We start from the raw sequence: 22,858 nt of genomic DNA on the forward strand, positions 1-22,858 counted from the left end.
TAGAAGGATTCACATATAATTTAATGTCACACAGCAGCACAAGAGAGACTAGTTTTTTTTTAATTCACCTTCATTAAAGAATTTTGGTCTGACATAGATATTGATTTAAGTATGTGTGATATATTATGCACATAACATAATATGTAGTAAAAAAAATATTTATTTTGTTAGCAAAATAGCCTTTATATAAATGTAAATTTTCCTCAGCATTACCCAAATTATACAATATAGTCTAATATTCTTTGTGAATTCAGCGACCATATCACCAACAACAAAAAGAGTGTCACATTTGTGAAACTGTATAATGATAGGCTTACTGTATAAGCCTAAATTGATTTACTACGTCTGCACTTTTTCTTGATTTACAGTTTTTTAACCCTTACCCACCCTATCCTTTATTGTATGTTATTTATCCAATGTTGTGTTTAAATATTGAAGCTATTCTTCCAATAAAGAAGTTTTTACTACATCTCTTTAGTATAAATGTTATTTCTGTCTATCTATCTAAAATAACAATTTTGTGGAGTAAAAACTTAATAAATCGTTCGATTCGAACAAACCGATTCACTCAAACGAGTCGGACGCTGCGGCGCCTGCGCGACTACAGCGAAGCCACGTCATGAATATTAATGACACAACCTCCTATTAAAACACGTAGTGATGACGTTCCCTCTGTAACCGAAGCCCCGCCCACAGTAATATCCCGGATCAGGAAAAGCGCTCAAACGCGCATGACGCCAAAAGCAGGAACAGGAATCCTTTTTAAATCCGCGGATCGTGATTGGGCGCGCGCGCACACACCTCCTCACCGACACCCATCCATCCAGAACCCGCTACACAAATAGACAGTAAACCTCGCAGGTGGTAGTCAAGCTAGAAGGTGAAATTTTCCACTACGACGCGATTAGAGACTTACAGCCGAGCCTCGAGACTCATCACAGACATTTCAGCTCAGGACAGGCCTGAGGGCTAACTAACGAACTAACTAACCAACTAACCAAGCAGCTCGAATAAAACCCAGTTAACCCTTCAAACCCGGGTTGAGCTCGTCTAAAGCAGCGCTTGCTTGCTTGTGTCAGCTTGAAGCAGTGATGGACTTCCTTGCTGGATGCATAGGAGGTAAGATATTTACAGTAGAGTACAGTAAACTCCTGTCTGCTAGATTAGGATTTAGTTAAGCTCGTTAAGAGGGTCTAACCCCTAATGTGACTTCAATATAGCTCGGTTTGTTTACATTTAGACTGCGCGTTCACACAGTTGTAGGGCAGTAATTATCTATCTATCTATCTATCTATCTATCTCTTTAACTGTTGGTTTTCTATCAGTGTGATTCAGCTCATTGTTATTGAACTGTATGCTGAGGTGGCGATGTCACGTGACGGAATACCGCTCTGCCGCCTTTGAAGTGTGGAACGTTACACTGTTTCACCGCTGCTGAATGATGGACGTTCTAAAACTGGTTACAATGTCAATATTTTCCTTTGTGGTGAAAACTGTGGAAGCTTGATTTTAAAACACAAATGCTACTTTTTTTTAATCTAAAAAAGATCTCAAATTTTGTTTTTAAAATAAATAAATAAAAGGTTAAATTCACATTTTTATCACACAATTTTGAGATTATTTTTTTCACAGTTGTGTTAAAAGATCAAAGATTTATGACTTTTCTTCTCAATTTTCACCTTTCTGTCTTGTAATTCTGATGTCGCAACTCTTGCATTTGTTTAATTCTCAGAATTGCAAGGAAAAAGCACCCATTCTTCAAGAATCTTCAAGAATCTGCTCAAAACCCATCTCTTTCATCTTTATTTGACCCTCTAACTTTAGCACTCACTATTCTAATTCTATTCTTTAAAAAAATCAAACTAGCTTTCTAATCTTGTTGTATTCTATCTGTTTTTTTTTTCATTTCTTATGCAATTAACAAAAACAAAAAAACTTCTAACACTAGCTTGCTCTATTCTTTTTCTATTCTATCTATTTTTATCTTATTTATTACATTATTTAAAAGCCCATGCTAAGTGTGCTGCCTTTAAGCTAACCGAGACTTGTTATAGCACTTATATATCGTTGCTCTTTTGTTGTTTTTGATTGCTTCCATTGTCCTCATTTGTAAGTCTCTTTGGATAAAAGCATCTGCTAAATGACGAAATGTAATGTTAATTATGAGATAAATAGTAAATTACCTTTATCATTATTTTATCCTGTGGTAGAAACAAGCTACCATACAAATCATATCATTTTGAGCTAAAGCACTTTTTTAGTCATTGAGTCTGTAACCAACTTGAGAGGAAAAGGTGAAAGTTTAAGAATCAAACATTGATAAGAAAACCTGCAAATTGGCTCAGGTGTTCAGGGTACTAAACAAATGCATTCAGATCCACTCACAGATAGTTATGATTTATGTTAGAAGTTCTTCACGTGTGTGCAGACTGATTCCTTGACTTGAGATTGACTTTAATTGAATATGTAACCTACAAGCCTCCTTGCAGTCGTCCTGTTCTCTTGTGTGAATATCAGTCATGCATGAGCTGCTGTGAAATGTGTTTCCTGGAAGAGCCCAGAATAACCTCCTCCCAAACGCCTGTCCATGTCCCGTCAAACACAGAGGCGTCCCACACACCCCTGTGAGAGCCAATCAAAGCTCCTGCCGGCTCGTTTTTCATATTACCGACACGGTGCTTCATAAAAGCTGGATAACAGGTGTCTTTATGAGCCCAGAACTTCACAGTGTCATTTTCCCTAAGTTTATAAATTAATTATTAGATTGAGGCTTGTATTTATAAGTATTTTTCCAAATGATACTAGTATGCATAAAAACATATACTAATATATGTGTGTGTATATATTTACTAGTTGTTTATTACTGTGAGTGTGTATATACACACACATTTGATAATTAAGTAAATGCATCTCTAAATATTTGTGCTTATATCCTAATTTTATTATTTGTTATTTATAACTACAATATAAATATACATATCTATATATAAATCTTAGTTGTATTAATTAATTAGTTAATTTGTTATATATTATATATAAACTAATAAATAAACACAAATAGATATAAATATAGACATTTATAAATATATGAATGATATGATATTAAAGATAATATTTATAAATGACATGTTGGGTAAAAATATACAGTATAAATTTTTAAATCAGTAAATAAAAAATAAACAATCAAGGCATGTTTTTCATGCCTTTTGTCACTAAAAGAGCAACACAGGTAATATATTTAATAATAGAAAATATTTTAATTTATTTTTAACATATAAAACATGCCGCACAAATAATTTTTGTTAACATTTTTACACAATGATGCAAAAAAAAAATCCATCAGTGTATTTAAACATTCAAGGCATGTTTTCCTTGCACTTTTTATCACAAGGAATAATGACATTTAATATTGTATGTGCACCGATTTGTAAAACCATTCAACGCTAATCAAACTTACTGACTATTCAAAACATCTCTCTGAAGACTCTCAGAATTAAATATTTTTAAAATCAAGTTTAGCCTAGTTTTTGTATCAGCAGCTGATATAGAGTATATTCTGTATGTCACTTAGCCCTGCTCTGTAGCCTAGCCTTACTATACTGTATGTATGTGTTTTTCGGTTTTACATAACATCACTATCATCTTAAGTCACCTCTTGGCACCGTTTGACAACTTGAGTCTGTAGAAAAGGACTTGTTTTGATTGGTCAGGATGGACCAACGCCTTCGGTGCAGACTGACTCCCATCAGCCCGAGCACATGTGCATCATCGCTCTCTTTGGCATGGAGCAGTAACTGCTGATATGTAAAACCCTGTGAGATACTGAGATCTTTCTCCTGTGAGATTTACAGTCCTACACTAGCATCTCTCAATGATTGCCAGCCTGGAGCTGACTGAGCTGTTGTGCTAAATCCAATGGAAACACTGAAGATCCTAGAATTGACACTGTTGTTCATCTACAGCTTATAACAGTTTTATGCAAAATTCAGTGCTAAATGTGGTCAGAATTGTTTGTGAGATGTTAACTAAGAATTTTGAGATGTTATCAGAAAAAAGTTCAAATTGCGAGATGTTTTCAGAAAAAAGTTAGAATTGCGAGATGTTTTCAGAGAACGATATCAGAATTGTTTGCGAGATGTAAACTCAGAATTGCGAGATGTTTTCAGAGAACAATATCAGAATTGTTTGCGAGATGTAAACTCATAATTGCGAGATGTTTTCAGAAAAAAGTAAGAATTGCAAGATGTTTTCAGAGAAAAAAAAAATCAGAATTGCGAGATGTTTTCAGAGAACGATATCAGAATTGTCTGCGAGATGTAAACTAAGAATTGCGAGATGTTTTCAGAGAACGATATCAGAATTGTCTGCGAGATGTAAACTAAGAATTGCGAGATGTTTTCAGAGAACGATATCAGAATTGTTTGCGAGATGTAAACTCAGAATTGCGAGATGTTTTCAGAAAAAAGTTAGAATTGCGAGATGTTTTCAGAGAACAATATCAGAATTGTTTGCGAGATGTAAACTCAGAATTGCGAGATGTTTTCAGAAAAAAGTTAGAATTGCAAAATGTTTTCAGAGAACAATATCAGAATTGTTTGCGAGATGTAAACTCAGAATTGCGAGATGTTTTCAGAAAAAAGTTAGAATTGCGAGATGTTTTCAGAGAACAATAACAGAATTGTTTGCGAGATGTAAACTAAGAATTGCGAGATGTTTTCAGAAAAAAGTTAGAATTGCGAGATGTTTTCAGAGAACAATAACAGAATTGTTTGCGAGATGTAAACTCAGAATTGCGAGATGTTTTCAGAAAAAAAGTTAGAATTGCAAGATGTTTTCAGAGAAAAAAAAGTCAGAATTGCGAGATGTTTTCAGAGAACGATATCAGAATTGTCTGCGAGATGTAAACTAAGAATTGCGAGATGTTTTCAGAGAACAATAACAGAATTGTTTGCGAGATGTAAACTAAGAATTGCGAGATGTTTTCAGAAAAAAGTTAGAATTGCGAGATGTTTTCAGAGAACAATAACAGAATTGTTTGCGAGATGTAAACTCAGAATTGCGAGATGTTTTCAGAAAAAAGTAAGAATTGCAAGATGTTTTCAGAGAAAAAAAAGTCAGAATTGCGAGATGTTTTCAGAGAACGATATCAGAATTGTCTGCGAGATGTAAACTAAGAATTGCGAGATGTTTTCAGAGAACGATATCAGAATTGTTTGCGAGATGTAAACTCAGAATTGCGAGATGTTTTCAGAAAAAAGTTAGAATTGCGAGATGTTTTCAGAGAACAATATCAGAATTGTTTGCGAGATGTAAACTCAGAATTGCGAGATGTTTTCAGAAAAAAGTTAGAATTGCAAAATGTTTTCAGAGAACAATATCAGAATTGTTTGCGAGATGTAAACTCAGAATTGCGAGATGTTTTCAGAAAAAAGTTAGAATTGCGAGATGTTTTCAGAGAACGATATCAGAATTGTCTGCGAGATGTAAACTAAGAATTGCGAGATGTTTTCAGAGAACGATATCAGAATTGTCTGCGAGATGTAAACTAAGAATTGCGAGATGTTTTCAGAGAACGATATCAGAATTGTTTGCGAGATGTAAACTCAGAATTGCGAGATGTTTTCAGAAAAAAGTTAGAATTGCGAGATGTTTTCAGAGAACAATATCAGAATTGTTTGCGAGATGTAAACTCAGAATTGCGAGATGTTTTCAGAAAAAAGTTAGAATTGCAAAATGTTTTCAGAGAACAATATCAGAATTGTTTGCGAGATGTAAACTCAGAATTGCGAGATGTTTTCAGAAAAAAGTTAGAATTGCGAGATGTTTTCAGAGAACAATAACAGAATTGTTTGCGAGATGTAAACTAAGAATTGCGAGATGTTTTCAGAAAAAAGTTAGAATTGCGAGATGTTTTCAGAGAACAATAACAGAATTGTTTGCGAGATGTAAACTCAGAATTGCGAGATGTTTTCAGAAAAAAAGTTAGAATTCCGAGATGTTTTCAGAGAACGATATCAGAATTGTTTGCGAGATGTAAACTCAGAATTGCGAGATGTTTTCAGAAAAAAGTAAGAATTGCAAGATGTTTTCAGAGAAAAAAAAGTCAGAATTGCGAGATGTTTTCAGAGAACGATATCAGAATTGTCTGCGAGATGTAAACTAAGAATTGCGAGATGTTTTCAGAGAACGATATCAGAATTGTTTGCGAGATGTAAACTCAGAATTGCGAGATGTTTTTAGAAAAAAGTTAGAATTGCGAGATGTTTTCAGAGAACGATATCAGAATTGTTTGCGAGATGTAAACTCAGAATTGCAAGATGTTTTCAGAAAAAAGTTAGAATTGCAAGATGTTTTCAGTGAAAAAAAAAGTTAGAATTGCGAGATTTTTTTCAGAGAACGATATCAGAATTGTTTGCGAGATGTAAACTAAGAATTGCGAGATGTTTTCAGAAAAAAGTTAGAATTGCGAGATGTTTTCAGAGAACGATATCAGAATTGTTTAGGAGATGTAAACTCAGAATTGCAAGATGTTTTCAGAAAAAAGTTAGAATTGCGAGATTTTTTCAGAGAACATTATCAGAATTGTTTGCGAGATGTAAACTAAGAATTGCAAGATGTTTTCAGAAAAAAGTTAGAATTGCGAGATTTTTTCAGAGAACATTATCAGAATTGTTTGCGAGATGTAAACTAAGAATTGCAAGATGTTTTCAGAAAAAAGTTATAATTGCAAGATGTTTTCAGAGAAAAAAAAGTCAGAATTGCGAGATGTTTTCAGAGAACGATATCAGAATTGTTTGCGAGATGTAAACTCAGAATTGCGAGATGTTTTCAGAAAAAAAGTTAGAATTGCGAGATGTTTTCAGAGAACGATATCAGAATTGTTTGCGAGATGTAAACTCAGAATTGCGAGATGTTTTCAGAAAAAAGTAAGAATTGCAAGATGTTTTCAGAGAAAAAAAAGTCAGAATTGCGAGATGTTTTCAGAGAACGATATCAGAATTGTCTGCGAGATGTAAACTCAGAATTGCGAGATGTTTTCAGAGAACAATATAAGAATTGTTTGCGAGATGTAAACTCAGAATTGCGAGATGTTTTCAGAAAAAAGTTAGAATTGCGAGATGTTTTCAGAGAACAATATCAGAATTGTTTGCGAGATGTAAACTCAGAATTGCGAGATGTTTTCAGAAAAAAGTTAGAATTGCAAAATGTTTTCAGAGAACAATATCAGAATTGTTTGCGAGATGTAAACTCAGAATTGCGAGATGTTTTCAGAAAAAAGTTAGAATTGCGAGATGTTTTCAGAGAACAATAACAGAATTGTTTGCGAGATGTAAACTAAGAATTGCGAGATGTTTTCAGAAAAAAAGTTAGAATTGCGAGATGTTTTCAGAGAACGATATCAGAATTGTTTGGGAGATGTAAACTCAGAATTGCAAGATGTTTTCAGAAAAAAGTTAGAATTGCAAGATGTTTTCAGTGAAAAAAAGAGTTAGAATTGCGAGATTTTTTCAGAGAACGATATCAGAATTGTTTGCGAGATGTAAACTAAGAATTGCGAGATGTTTTCAGAAAAAAGTTAGAATTGCGAGATTTTTTCAGAGAACATTATCAGAATTGTTTGCGAGATGTAAACTAAGAATTGCAAGATGTTTTCAGAAAAAAGTTATAATTGCAAGATGTTTTCAGAGAAAAAAAAGTCAGAATTGCGAGATGTTTTCAGAGAATGATATCAGAATTGTTTGCGAGATGTAAACTAAGAATTGCGAGATGTTTTCAGAGAATGATATCAGAATTGTTTGCGAGATGTAAACTAAGAATTGCGAGATGTTTTCAGAGAACGATATCAGAATTGTTTGCGAGATGTAAACTCAGAATTGCGAGATGTTTTCAGAAAAAAGATCAAATTGTGAGATGTTTTCAGAGAAAAAAAAGATGTCAGAATTGCGAGATGTTTTCAGAAAAACTTTTTTAGATTTGTTTTCAGAGAGCAATATCAGAATTGTTTGCGAGATGTAAACTAAGAATTTTGAGATGTTTTCAGAAAAAAGTTTGAATTGAAAGATTTTTTCAGAGGGAAAAAAAAGTTAGAATTGCAAGATGTTTTCAGAGGGAAATATCAGAATTATTTGCGAGATGTTTTCAGAGAGAAAAAAAATCCGAATTATTTGCAAGATGTAAACTCAGAATTGGGAGATGCTTTCCAATATAAAAGATATAAGCTCAGAATTGCAAGTTTTAAATTAAGAGTTTAGAGAAAAAGTCAGGAATTTGAGAGGAAAACTGCAATTACATTTTTAAATTATTTTTATTAAGTGACAAATTTTTATTAAGCAAACAGTTCTTTATAGGCATACAATACATATCGCTCAATATTTAAGCATCTTAAAAACTCCTATTCCTCTTTTCTGTGCAGGTGCTGCCGGGGTCCTCGTTGGACATCCTTTTGACACAGTTAAGGTTAGTAATCATTGAACCGGCTGTTGATTTCGTAGGAACTCTCTTGAAACAAGCGAGCAAACACTTATCATCGCTATTTTTGGCTGATGTTTAACGCAGGGAGCTTGTTATCTGTCGTGACGCTTTACTGCATCCTATCCATTTCATGCTGAACCCTATGACTTACAAATGACTTGTGTTGCTAAATAAATCCGTTTGTGAAAGCTTTTCAGCTCACAGGGTAACTAACTAAAATTAGTGATGCAACTAACTGTTATAATATTTATTTTTCTATTATATAAATATTATATATATATATATATATATATATATATATATATATATATATATATATATATATACAATACACAGTAAATAAGTTGCTTTAATAATTAAGCATAATTTAATTTTGAGTATAATGTTTTGAATGTGGCTGTTTTTCATTACAATTGTATTATTTATTTATTTATTTGGTGTGAATTTATCTGTTCAGGTTTATTGCTTTACATTGATTGACATCTCCATTATTTTTGTTCCAGATAAGTACTGCTCTCATTTCTAAAAATATATAAATAAAAATAATCACTCATATATTTTTGTATACTCTATATTTATTATAGTTAACTAATTATTTTAGTAGCTTGTTTTTCAACTAAAATAAATATATTTTTAACCAACTAAAACAAATTGAGGGTGAGTGATTGATCATTTTATTTATTTAAAAAAAAATAATAATAATTTTTGCATTTGAATATTTATTTAGCGCATTTATTATGTATTATTTTTGAACTTGAATTGATAATAATTATGTAAAACAACACAAAGTAATCTTTTTGTCACTTTTATGTTTGGTTTTATTTGTTTATTTTATTTTGTTATATTTAGGCCCTACTTTAACTAAATTGAAAATTATTAATAATATGTAATTAGTTTTTTAATAGTCTGTATTTTTAGGTGTGTGTGTGTGTGTATCTAAAAAAATAAAATAAAATAAATTAAAATTATATTTTTTATTATAATTTTTTTTATAGGTATATATATTTTTATAGTTGGTTTTGTTTAGAGTGAATTACTGTAAATGTGTATTTGCATCACTTCTTGCAAGGTTTAAAACTAGGCTGCGACCAGCGCTGGTCTTCAACCACTAGACCACAGCGGTGTTTCCACAAGCTAAAGAAACTCTGAACAACAAGCTCTTTGTTTTCATGGGTTTGTTGTGATCATGTTGTCTCTCCTGTAGGTTCGTCTTCAGGTCCAGAGTGTGGATAAACCACTTTACCGAGGGACTTTTCACTGTTTCCAGTCCATCATACGTCAAGAGTCAGTGAGTGGAAACTCCAGTGATTTTAACTACACCTACAATCACCAACACTTTTATAAACATTTATCTCAATTGATATTTATTTTGCACTTTATTAATGTAATTTGTTTGTTTACATTTTAAAATATTTATTAATTAAATAAAGAGTTTCATATAACCTTTTTTTTGTTTTGCCTGTTCACACTTAAACCGAAAACCAGATCTGTGTCGTGTGAAAATCTTGTAGTCTGTGTCACATTCAGTTGTGGTGTAGTTGTGGCAAAACTACTCAGGAAGTTTAAGCACAGAAAATATGTCAAGCATTTTACTCAATTCAAAGTCTAAATAGCTACACAAAACATACGTCAGCTAAAGCAAAACATTTAATTGCACTTAAGTATTTAAAGAGGCAAGCAATAAGAGGCAGGTTTTCTTTTTTTAATCTTTTTAATGCAAAAAAAAATATATATATATATATATACCCCAAAATAATACATAAATGTAGTACTGAAGTAATAATACCACATACACAAGACTTACCATATACCATATATTTATTGAAAATAATAATTTATTATTTTATTTTATTAATAAATGTCTCCTGTGAAAATATATCGCAATGTAAGATTGTATGTAATTGGTATTTATTTATTTATTTAGCTTGTTTGACTGACTTGATTTTACTGACTCTTCTAATCAATGTAAATAAAAAAAGTTTTTTGTAAGGTCGTTCACTAATTTTTAAATATGAATCCTACTAAAGTATGACTTCTATATTTATAAAAATACAATCACCCTATTAAATTAATTTTATTGTTTATTTTATTACAATATGCTAATGTAATAAGTTAGTTCTACTCACTAGTTTTACACTTTTCACAATAAACATAAATAGTAAATAGTATTTTTCAAGTGTTCAAGTATTTTTGAGTGACAATCATTTTCAGACACAAACTTTGAACTATAATGATGTTTGAATTAAATTTTTATTAATATTTAAAAAAAATTTATTCTTATATTTAAATAAATATTTTAAAGTTTTAATATTACTATTTATTTATTTAAATGTATTATTATATATTCTTAATTACTTTTTTATATTATTGCATTGAATTATTGGAATTCATTGAAGTATAGTTATTAAGACTTATATATTTTATTATTCTTGGTTGCCACAAATATAGTCTTTTTTTTAATGCTGATATGGCATAGAATGATAAATCGATAACCAGTTATTCAAATACTTAATTCCTCTGGTGATATCTGTGCATATGTGACTCTGGACTCATAAGGGTAATAAAAAAATCTTTTTTTTAGATGTATGCATCATCTGAAAGCTGAGTGAATCATCTCTCCATTGATGTGTGGTTTGTTCGGAGGACAATATTTGTCTGAGATACAACTATTAGAAAATCTGGAATCTGAGGGAGCAAAAAAATCTAAATATTGAGAAAATCATCTTAAATTCTTAGCAATGCATATTACTAAAGTTTTTATATATTTACGGTAGGAAACTTACAAAATATCTTCCCATCTTTTTTGGCATAAAAGAAAAATCTATAATTTCGACCCATGCAATGCATTGTTGGCTATTGCTACAAATATACATGCTTTTGTGCTCCATGGTCACATGTATGCATGTAAACAGATGCACCTTGGATCACTTTCTTTTACCTTCCCCGCAGATGCTTGGCCTTTATAAAGGCATTGGGTCGCCCATGATGGGCCTGACGTTCATCAACGCTATCGTCTTTGGTGTTCAGGGCAACGCCATGCGCAGGTTGGGCGAGGATACACCCATGAACCAGTTCCTAGCCGGAGCGGCGGCCGGCGCCATCCAGTGTGTGATCTGCTGTCCGATGGAACTGGCCAAGACCCGAATGCAGATGCAAGGAACAGGCGAGAAGAAGTCGTCCTCTCGGAAGGTCTATAAGAACTCGCTGGACTGCTTGGCTCGTATTTACCAGCGGCAGGGTTTGCGAGGAGTCAACCGAGGAATGGTTACGACTCTCATCCGAGAGACGCCGGGATTCGGCGTTTATTTCCTCGCTTACGACCTCCTGACGCGTTCGCTGGGATGCGAGCCGGAGGATCCGTACATGATTCCCAAACTGCTGTTCGCCGGAGGCATGTCGGGAATCGCGTCTTGGCTTTCAACGTATCCTGTGGACGTGATAAAATCCCGACTCCAAGCCGACGGGGTCGGAGGAAAGTACCAGTACAGCAGCATCATGGACTGCACGAGGAAGAGCATCCAACGCGAAGGTTGGCGGGTTTTCACGCGCGGACTTACTTCGACTCTCTTACGGGCTTTTCCAGTCAACGCAGCCACTTTCGCTACAGTCACACTCTTTCTTTTGTACGTACGTCCGGACGAGGGATCGAAAGATTGCGAAGCGGCTCCAGCTTCGCATCAAGCACCATTGCAGCAGCAGCAGCAGCAGCAAGCGCAAAAATCCAGTCTTTGAGTAACTCATCTTTCTGGGATATCGACTAGCGTAGCACTTCCCAAAATAATGGCTGGCCTGTTACTAATCCGAACAGTGCATCGAGCACATCTGTCCTCTGTAAACAGAACTGCACAACCTTTATATCCAAACAGTGACTCTGTAAATATATATTTTTACATTCAATGATATTTAACAAATACGTTCCCTGTGGCTGCCTTACGAGAGCTGAAAGAATCCGTCCTCCTGAAAGTAAGAGTTTGCGTGTTTCCTTTTGTTGTCACTTGGCAGAACCGGTAAAACTTGCTTTGATGCTGCAAATTATTTCTACACTGAAGAGAATCCAGTGTCTAAACAGATCACTGGAAGTTTGGACACCTGTTGATGTGAATGATTGGAGGCAGTGACGTGTGGATGTAGAACATAGGTTTTAGGTCATTTGTGGTATCCACTGGAACGTTTTGGAATGGTGCATTTTGGGAAAGTAGTTATCAAGGTCCTTCCCATTCTCGTTTTTGTTTGCATCAAACTTAATACAGCCTCGGACATAGATTACATTTGTACTCTCAACCCCACCCAGACTTGGACAAATATGATTTTTGGCACTGGAGAATATAGTCTTTGTTATATTACAATGTTTTTAATCTGAGGCGTGAGAACCTCTTTTAGTGTAATTGCCTACAAGGTTGCGATATCGTGGCTCACCGTTAAAGTTGTGAAACTAATATGGTAGACACAAAATTACGTTTGCTTAAGTTTCTGAGGAACTGTTGATGTTGTCTACTTCATTTGGTTCTGGTGTACTGAAAGCGAATAAACCAAAGGTTTTGGACCGACAAATCAAATTCCGTCCCCTCAAAGCAAGTCTTGAATTAATGGCATATTATCTTCAAAATGAATGCAATATTTGCATGTTTTCTTTAACTTGTGTTTGTATACAGGTTGTATCTGGGACAGTTTAACTATATTTAAACTGCTATTGGACGCTGTGTTTAAGTAACCTCTACTGAAGAATGTGGGTTGTCTCTTTAAGATCAATATATTTTATTGTTGTATATATCGAGGCTGGAGTTTCTCAGCATATTGAAAGCTTTGTAAATGTAAATGTGGAGACTAAAACATGAGGTTTGTCTGGCTTTTAAAGAATGTGCTGCTCTTTTTGGGGATGGTTACGGATTGTATTATATTAAATGTAAATATGTATTATTCCATTAAAAAGGGAAGTTTAGAGTGATGTATTGAAAAGGAAATGTTTTGTGCGATATCTGTAAGAAATGTAAGTAATGTGTATGTTACAGAGTTAGAATGGTTGCAGAAGGACTAAAGTGGTTTTAATTTGAGTAGTTTTAGTTTAGTTTTCTCTCTTTTTCAGGTTCATTGTTACTGTAACAGATGGATCAATATTGAATCTGATGAAATGTTTGTCCTATTTTTCTATGCAAAAGTTTAGTTCTGTGCTACTCCCATTTGAAAACTGCTAAAATATGTGGAAATAAATGGGACAAATGATAAATCTTGTGTCTTTGTCTTTGTCTTGCCAAGTTTTTGCAATCCTCGTCCATCTGATAAGTCAGCTACTTAATGCTTTTATATTTTTTGTCTAATATTCACGTTTTAATTTCACTTTTCATTTAACATTTTTTTAATAGTTTTAATTATTAAAAGTTATATATATATATATATATATATATATATGATATATATAGTGATATGTATATATATTAACATTTTTAGTTTATTAATTTCTTGAGCTTTTTTCATGTCTATTAAAAAATATATATTTATATATATATATATACATATACACTTTTATTGTATTTAATATCAGCTTTATTTCCATTAACAAAAAAATGTTTTGAATGGTTTTATTCAAAGTTTTGTATGTAGATTTATATTCGTTTAGTAATTAGTAATTATATGCTGTAATTTTTTTTTCTGTTTAGCTTTAATTTATTTTTAAATTTTAATTTACTTTAAAATATGTATAATTTTAATCGCATTTTTAAATATCTCGTCTAATATTTATATTTTATTTTCATTTAGATTTTTAATAGATTTATTCAGTGGACAATAACAGGACGTCATGAAATGTGCAAAAAAAATTCATATGCATGTTATAATTTTACAAACTTTTTTTTCATTATTAGATTACAAGAGTTTTTATAAATATTTTAAATTGGTTTTTTATAAGGTGTTTTTTGGTCATTTTTTTTGTTTGTTTTTAGATTTCTTTTTAGGTTTATTTTTCAGTTTTAGTGTTTGAACTTTGAACAAATATTTGTCAGTATTTCTCATCAAATAAGTCCTCATAAATAGTAAAGTGCTACATCAGTAAATGAGGCGATTATCAGATGATCTGGCAGAAGTGTTCATGTTCACGCTATACAATGCTTGATATCATCAGATAGCAATTACTGAATGAAAACAGAATTTCTGAAATGTGAGCTTCATCTGAATTATTATAAGGACTTTTATTAAACAGCCATCAATCATCAGACGTGCTTCAACAGCTTCCTGTTTGTTTAAACCATGTTTTCAATAAAATCAATGCTTTATATAGCAGACCAAACACAGTTTGTAAATTTAATGCTTAAAAATAAAGGAACAGACCTAACATGCAATTTATAACATTTGCAAAAACAGTTATGAATAATTAAAATCATTTAACATCTTGGAATACAAAATACAGACACTGCTAGAGTTCAGTTTCATTGACACATTCATTATAACATAAAAGTTACTTTTTAAAGTCAACATGATTAACAATTCATGTTTCTGATCTCATTATGGATGCCTGATGCACGGGATAAAAAAGGTCATTGTGACTGTAATCTCACAATTCTGACTTTATATCTCACAATTATATATATATATATATATATTTGTCTCGCAATTCAAATTTTCTCGCAAATCGGAGTTTATAGCTCACAATTCTATATTTTCTCACAATCTTTTGTTTATATCTCGCAATTAAATTTTTCGTTTTTAAATTCTGAATTTATATCCCACAATTCAAGTTTTTTTTCCTCACATGTCTTTGCGATTTTTTTTTCTCGCAATTTTTATGACTTTATATGTCGCAATTCCCTTTCTTTTGCAATAACATTTTTTATTACAATTCTCAGTTCATATATCGCAATTCTGACTATATCTTACAAATATTTTTTTTAATAAACTTTATATCTCGCAATTCAATTTTTTTTTTACATTTCAAGTTAATATCTCGCAATTGTTACTTTTCTTCTTAGAAGTACCTTTTTTTTCTCGCAATTGTAAGTTAACATCTCAATTCCGTTTTTTTTTTTTTTTTTTTTTTTTTACGAATTGCACGAAATAAGGTCACAATTACCTTTTAATTCCTCGTCCTGAAGCAGAAACAGGCTTCCATATATTGATAACGATCATCATATGGATTTAATTAACCCATCAGCACAGTCTTTATTACACACAGCACATAATGTCAAAGGTTATGTGCAAATGCATTAGAATACGAGGAATAAAGGCTGACAGAATGATGGTTCTGGAGGGAATCGCTCCTGTCCTCCTCTATGAGGTTCTCCAGCTCAGGCTTTTTCAGTGGATCGGGAAGGTTCACAGTCTCTAAAGTGCTAAAGGTCAGCATCGCGACATGCGTTTGCGGTACTGCTCCACTAGAGGCACCAGACAGCGAGGAGAAGTGGCCTGCAGCATGAAGGGATGCTGGAGCAGATCTCCGGCACTCGCTCGCTCCAGAGGATCACGCGTCAACATCGAGTCCAGAAAGTCCCTCAGGACGGGAGAGATCTGATCACACCACAAAGACCATTATACATAATATCAAACATCATCATGACCAAACATGACTTCATGCTTCTGAAAGTAGGATTCATTTTCTTCAATTTAAGTCTCTTTAAGCAGATTTTGAGGACACTTGTGTTATGGTATAAATCATATACAATAAATAAGTCATTTTATTTTAGTTATGCTTGAAATCAGTATTGTTTTTTTTTAGTATTTCTATTAAGCTTTATTTTTTATATTTTTATGTTAAATTTATATTAGCTTTTATCTCTTACAATTTTAGGTTTAGCAAATTTGTTATGTCACTTTGTCATTTTTATTATTATTTTTAATACATTAGTATTTAGCTTTTTAATAATTGTTCAGTTTTAGTTTTAGTAATTGTGGTACTTTTAAACATTCTTAATTTTTTTAAGCGTTTCATCTTTTATTTCTATTTTATTTCATTTAGCCTTTTTAATTAATTTAATTAAGTTGAATTAATGTGTTATAATTTATGTTTGATTCATTTTGTTATTTATTTGTCATTTTAGTTTTTCAATATTTCTATTTAAGAATTATAAATTTTTCAGTTTTATAAATATTACACCTTTTTTCCCTCACATTTGTGATTTTACATGTCACAGTTGCCTGAAACAAATGTGCAATTCTGAGTTTCTTGTAATGTAAACTCGCAATTGTGGGCTATAAAGTCAGAATTGCAAGATATAGACTCTCGATTGCGAGTTAAGTCACATGACATGTAAACTTGCAAATATGACTTTTATACCTCATAATTAAGACTTTTATACCTCGCAATTAAGGTTTTTATATCTCGCAATTTAGAATTTATATCTCGTAAAAATGACTTTTATACCTCACAATTAGGGCTTTTATACCTCGCAATTAAGAATTTTATACCTCGCAATTAAGGTTTTTATATCTCTCAATTAAGAATTTATATCTCGTAAATTTGACTTTTATACCTCACAATTAAGGCTTTTATACCTCACAATTAAGGCTTTTATACCTCGCAATTAAGGCTTTTATACCTCACAATGAAGACTTTTATACCTCGCAATTAAGGCTTTTATACCTCACAATGAAGACTTTTATACCTCGCAATTAAGGCTTTTATACCTCGCAATTAAGACTTTTATACCTCACAATTAAGGCTTTTATACCTCGCAATTAAGAATTTTATACCTCGCAATTAAGAATTTTATACCTCGCAATTAAGGTTTTTATACCTCGCAATTAAGGTTTTTATATCTCGCAATTAAGGTTTTTATATCTCGCAATTAAGAATTTATATCTCGTAAATATGACTTTTATACCTCACAATTAAGACTTTTATACCTCGCAGTTAAGACTTTTATACCTCGCAATTAAGACTTTTATACCTCGCAATTAAGACTTTTATACCTCGCAGTTAAGACTTTTATACCTCACAATTAAGACTTTTATACCTCACAATTAATGTTTTTTATACCTCACAATTAAGATTTTTATACCTCACAATTAAGATTTTTATACCTCACAATTAAGGTTTTTTTATACCTCGCAATTAAGGCTTTTTATACCTCGCAATTAAGACTTTTATACCTCACAATTAATGTTTTTTATACCTCACAATTAAGATTTTTATACCTCACAATTAAGGTTTTTTATACCTCACAATTAAGATTTTTATACCTCACAATTAAGATTTTTATACCTCACAATTAAGGTTTTTATACCTCACAATTAAGACTTTTATACCTCGCAATTAAGGTTTTTATACCTCACAATTAAGAATTTTATACCTCGCAATTAAGGTTTTTATACCTCACAATTAAGACTTTTATACCTCGCAGTTAAGACTTTTATACCTCACAATTAAGGTTTTTATACCTCACAATTAAGAATTTTATACCTCGCAATTAAGGTTTTTATACCTCACAATTAAGACTTTTATACCTCACAATTAAGACTTTTATACCTCGCAATTAAGATTTTTATACCTCACAATTAAGACTTTTATACCTCGCAGTTAAGACTTTTATACCTCGCAATTAAGACTTTTATACCTCACAATTAATGTTTTTTATACCTCACAATTAAGATTTTTATACCTCACAATTAAGGTTTTTTATACCTCACAATTAAGATTTTTATACCTCAGAATTAAGATTTTTATACCTCACAATTAAGGTTTTTATACCTCACAATTAAGACTTTTATACCTCACAATTAATGTTTTATATACCTCACAATTAAGATTTTTATACCTCACAATTAAGATTTTTATACCTCACAATTAAGGTTTTTTTATACCTCGCAATTAAGGCTTTTTATACCTCGCAATTAAGACTTTTATACCTCACAATTAAGATTTTTATACCTCACAATTAAGGTTTTTTATACCTCACAATTAAGACTTTTGTACCTCGCAGTTAAGACTTTTATACCTCGCAATTAAGACTTTTATACCTCACAATTAAGGCTTTTATACCTCGCAGTTAAGACTTTTATACCTCACAATTAAGACTTTTATACCTCGCAGTTAAGACTTTTATACCTCGCAGTTAAGACTTTTATACCTCGCAGTTAAGACTTTTATACCTCGCAATTAAGACTTTTATACCTCACAATTAAGATTTTTATACCTCTCAGTTAAGACTTTTATACCTCGCAGTTAAGACTTTTATACCTCGCAGTTAAGACTTTTATACCTCGCAATTAAGATTTTTTATACCTCGCAATTAAGACTTTTATACCTCACAATTAAGGCTTTTATACCTCACAATTAAGGCTTTTATACCTCACAATTAAGACTTTTATACCTCACAATTAAGGCTTTTATACCTCGCAATTAAGATTTTTTATACCTCACAATTAAGATTTTTATACCTCACAATTAAGGTTTTTTTATACCTCACAATTAAGATTTTTATACCTCACATTAAGGTTTTTTATACCTCACAATTAAGATTTTTATACCTCACAATTAAGGTTTTTTATACCTCACAATTAAGATTTTTATACCTCACAATTAAGACTTTTTATACCTCGCAATTAAGACTTTTATACCTCACAATTAATGTTTTTTATACCTCACAATTAAGATTTTTATACCTCACAATTAAGGTTTTTTATACCTCACAATTAAGATTTTTATACCTCACAATTAAGGTTTTTTATACCTCGCAATTAAGACTTTTATACCTCGCAATTAAGACTTTTATACCTCACAATTAAGATTTTTATACCTCACAATTAAGGTTTTTTTATACCTCACAATTAAGATTTTTATACCTCGCAGTTAAGACTTTTATACCTCGCAATTAAGACTTTTTATACCTCGCAATTAAGACTTTTATACCTCACAATTAATGTTTTTTATACCTCGCAATTAATGTTTTTTATACCTCGCAATTAAGACTTTTATACCTCGCAATTAAGACTTTTATACCTCGCAATTAAGACTTTTATACCTCACAATTAATGTTTTTTATACCTCGCAATTAAGACTTTTTATACCTCACAATTAAGGCTTTTATACCTCGCAATTAAGACTTTTATACCTCGCAATTAAGACTTTTATATCTCGCAATTATGAATTTTATACCTCACAATTAAGACTTTTATATCGTAAATATGATTTTTATATCTTGAAAAATATGACTTTTAAATCTTGCAATTAAGACTTTTATATCTCGAAAAATATGACTTTTATATCTCGCAATTAAGACTTTTATATCTCGAAAAATATGACTTTTATATCTCGCAATTAAGACTTTTATATCTTGAAAATTATGACTTTTAAATCTCGCAATTAAGACTTTTATATCTTGAAAAATATGACTTTTATATCTCGCAATTAAGACTTTTATATCTTGAAAAATATGACTTAAATCTCGCAATTAAGACTTTTATATCTCGAAAAATATGACTTTTATATCTCGCAATTAAGACTTTTATATCTTGAAAATTATGACTTTTAAATCTCGCAATTAAGACTTTTATATCTTGAAAAATATGACTTTTATATCTCGCAATTAAGACTTTTATATCTTGAAAAATATGACTTTTATATCTCGCAATTAAGGTTTTTATATCTTGAGGCATATGACTTTTATATCTCGCAATTAAGACTTTTATATCTTGAAAAATATGACTTTTATATCTCGCAATTAAGACTTTTATATCTTGAAAAATATGACTTTTATATCTCGCAATTAAGACTTTTATATCTCGAAAAATATGACTTTTATATCTCGCAATTAAGACTTTTATATCTTGAAAATTATGACTTTTAAATCTCGCAATTAAGACTTTTATATCTTGAAAAATATGACTTTTATATCTCGCAATTAAGACTTTTATATCTCGAAAAATATGACTTTTATATCTCGCAATTAAGACTTTTATATCTTGAAAAATATGACTTTTATATCTCGCAATTAAGACTTTTATATCTCGAAAAATATGACTTTTATATCTCGGAATTAAGACTTTTATATCTCGAAAAATATGACTTAAATCTCGCAATTAAGACTTTTATATCTCGCAATTAAGACTTATATCTCGCAATTAAGGTTTTTATGCCTCACAATTAGGACTTTTATATCTCTCAATTAAGACTTTTATATCTCACAATTAAGACTTTTATATCTTGCAATTAAGACTTTTATATCTCGCAATTAAGACTTTATATCTTGCAATTAAGACTTTTATATCTCACAATTAAGACTTTTATGTCTCGCTATTAAGACTTTTATATCTTGCAATTAAGACTTTAATGTCTCACCATTAAGACTTTTATATCACGTAAATATGACTTTTATATCGCGCAATTAAGACTTCTATATTGCTCAATTCTGAGATGTAAACTCATAATTGTGAGAAAAAATCTGAATAGCGAGAAAAAGGTCACAATTACCTTTTTTTTATATAATTTCGCATTCTGTGTCATTTCAGTGTCATTGGGATACTTATTGCAATTTGTATTATTATTTTTAAACTTATTTTTATATTAATTATAATTTTATATAGTAATAATTTGTATAGTTTTAGTTATTTTATTACATCAAGATGAACTGAACTGATATGACATGAATGTAGTTTTAGCTTCAGTTTTAGTTGACTGAAAGAACTGTTGAGGTTGTGATGGTTTTACCCTGTTGATGTTTCTGGCGGTCGGTGCTGGCTCATCTCGCAGTCTCTTCATCGCTGCTATCGGTGTCTCGCTGAAATACGGAGGTTCTCCATCGATCATCTCCACCACCATGATCCCCAGAGACCACATGTCCACCTACAAACACACAAAACCTCAGGATCTTTCACCTTAGCAGAAAGCAGCATCTCTGCCTCACTAACTCTGATTCCTCTTTCCGAGGAACAAATGCAACCTTCTCATGAATCACAAAGAACTATAGATAAAGTTCATGTAGAAGTGTCTGAGACGTTCTCTGAGCAGCTGTTTGTCAGTCACACAGACACGTGTATTGTACTGTAAGTCAGTGAAAAATATGAGGAAACAAAAGTGAAACTATTACAAACTAAATGTGTGTTTATAAAATATGTATGTATAAATAAAAACAGGTTTCCTAAGACTTTGGACCAATGCATTTCCATGAATTTTCCAATCATTCTTTTTCTTTTTTAACCTTAAATGTCTCAAAGTGATCTTTCTCTCAAAGTAATGGAGAAACATTAATAGAACATTCATTCTGAGTTTTAAAAAGTTCACAAATTGTTTCTGAAAAGATTTATTTGAACATTCCTCTGATGCTTTTTTTTTATTTTACTACGCGTTTCAGAACATACAGAGAACTTTTAAAAGTAGCATTCAAGAAATGTTTGAAAAAAAAAATAATGACAATAAATGTTCCCTTAAAATTTGTATAACAAAAATGTAATGTTTAAAAAAAAATTTAAATTACTCATTATTCTCTGATTTTTTTTCTGAAACATTTTAGTTGGATGTTCATCTGACATTTGTTAAATGTTTCTACTCATTTTAGAATGTTTAGGAAATATTCAAGAGTAAAATCTCCAATGTGTTTGAGATTTCTAACACTATTTAATAGATTCAACATCCGGTAAAACAAATCCATGCAAATATTATGTATTGGCTCTTATCCTCCGATTAAATTGTCTTAATCACAGCATTATATGCTTTAAATATGTGCTGTGGCATTGTGGCTCATCCAGCGTCTTTATGATAATAGTCTTACCCATTAAGATTGCTTCCTTCGTATCCTATGTGATCTGATGAAATTAAGGGGAAGACTGATGATGCTGGTTACCTCGGTGCTGTAGGGCGTCTTTGACACCACCTCGGGCGCCATCCAGTACGGAGTCCCGACTAACGACTTCCTCTTCGGGATGTCTTTGCTGATCTGAGCGCAGAATCCAAAGTCGGACAGTTTGACCTGTAAAACAGAGAATGAGACGACACATCAGTTCTGGTCAGGAGTTTCCCAGCTTCCTGAAGCGCAAATCAATGGCATTTCCTGTCCACACGTCTACTATACACCAGAAACATGTACTTTGTCAAAATTAGTGTGCTATTTTAGTATCATTCAGAGGTTTTTATTAGTATTTTTATTTTATTTTTATTTTTACATTTTCATTTGAATTTTAGTAATTTTGTTGTGTTGGTCATGTTTATTAGCTTTTGTTTATTTTAAAATTATTTTATATGTTTTTTTTATATTTACTTTTTCATTTAAATTTTTTAAGTTTTAGTAATTATGTCATGTTTTCAATTCGTTTTGGTTTTTAATTAAACATTTCGATAACATTTTTCATTTTATATATTTTTTTATTTTAAAAGTTTTTAATTTAGTAATTTAGCATTTTTGTTTTTTTTTATAATTTATATTATACTTTTTTTATATTTTCTCTTTTCATTTAAATTTTAGTTAAA

At 31.3% G+C, this 22,858-nt stretch overlaps 3 protein-coding genes across 6 annotated transcripts in view; 2 read left to right on the forward strand and 1 right to left on the reverse strand.

Moving 5' to 3' along the window:
• Positions 1-22,858, forward strand: part of ppp2r5cb (protein phosphatase 2, regulatory subunit B', gamma b) — a 170,353-nt gene that overhangs the window by 119,829 nt on the left and 27,666 nt on the right. The gene's annotated exons all lie outside the window — the stretch shown is intronic.
• On the forward strand, positions 679-12,925 carry slc25a29 (solute carrier family 25 member 29). The gene is made up of 4 exons (XM_059511994.1): positions 679-1,119; positions 8,414-8,457; positions 9,677-9,760; positions 11,422-12,925. The coding sequence occupies exons 1-4, from the start codon at positions 1,092-1,094 to the stop codon at positions 12,202-12,204; spliced, it is 939 nt and encodes a 312-aa protein (XP_059367977.1). The 5' UTR covers positions 679-1,091; the 3' UTR covers positions 12,205-12,925.
• The window catches only part of pak6b (p21 protein (Cdc42/Rac)-activated kinase 6b), a 29,897-nt gene continuing 22,611 nt past the window's right edge, over positions 15,573-22,858 (reverse strand). For all 3 annotated transcript variants that reach the window (XM_059511997.1, XM_059511995.1, XM_059511996.1), the window contains 3 exons: positions 22,236-22,361; positions 21,104-21,238; positions 15,573-15,966 (listed from right to left, as the gene is read on the reverse strand). In XM_059511997.1, coding sequence (XP_059367980.1) covers positions 15,799-15,966; positions 21,104-21,238; positions 22,236-22,361 — 429 coding nt within the window. In that variant the 3' untranslated portion in view covers positions 15,573-15,798. The remainder of the gene's footprint in view (positions 15,967-21,103; positions 21,239-22,235; positions 22,362-22,858) is intronic.

The sequence above is a fragment of the Carassius carassius genome, chromosome 27 (assembly GCF_963082965.1).
Source record: "Carassius carassius chromosome 27, fCarCar2.1, whole genome shotgun sequence".
Taxonomy (NCBI): Eukaryota; Metazoa; Chordata; class Actinopteri; order Cypriniformes; family Cyprinidae; genus Carassius; species Carassius carassius.

What these genes read in the sequence shown, in the direction of transcription:
- slc25a29 (XM_059511994.1), top strand. Translation starts at nt 1,092, where the DNA reads ATGGACTTCCTTGCTGGATGCATAGGAG. An exon ending in CCTTGCTGGATGCATAGGAG is followed by an intron (nt 1,120 to 8,413) that starts GTAAGATATTTA and finishes TTTTCTGTGCAG; the next exon opens with GTGCTGCCGGGGTCCTCGTT. An exon ending in ATCCTTTTGACACAGTTAAG is followed by an intron (nt 8,458 to 9,676) that starts GTTAGTAATCAT and finishes TCTCTCCTGTAG; the next exon opens with GTTCGTCTTCAGGTCCAGAG.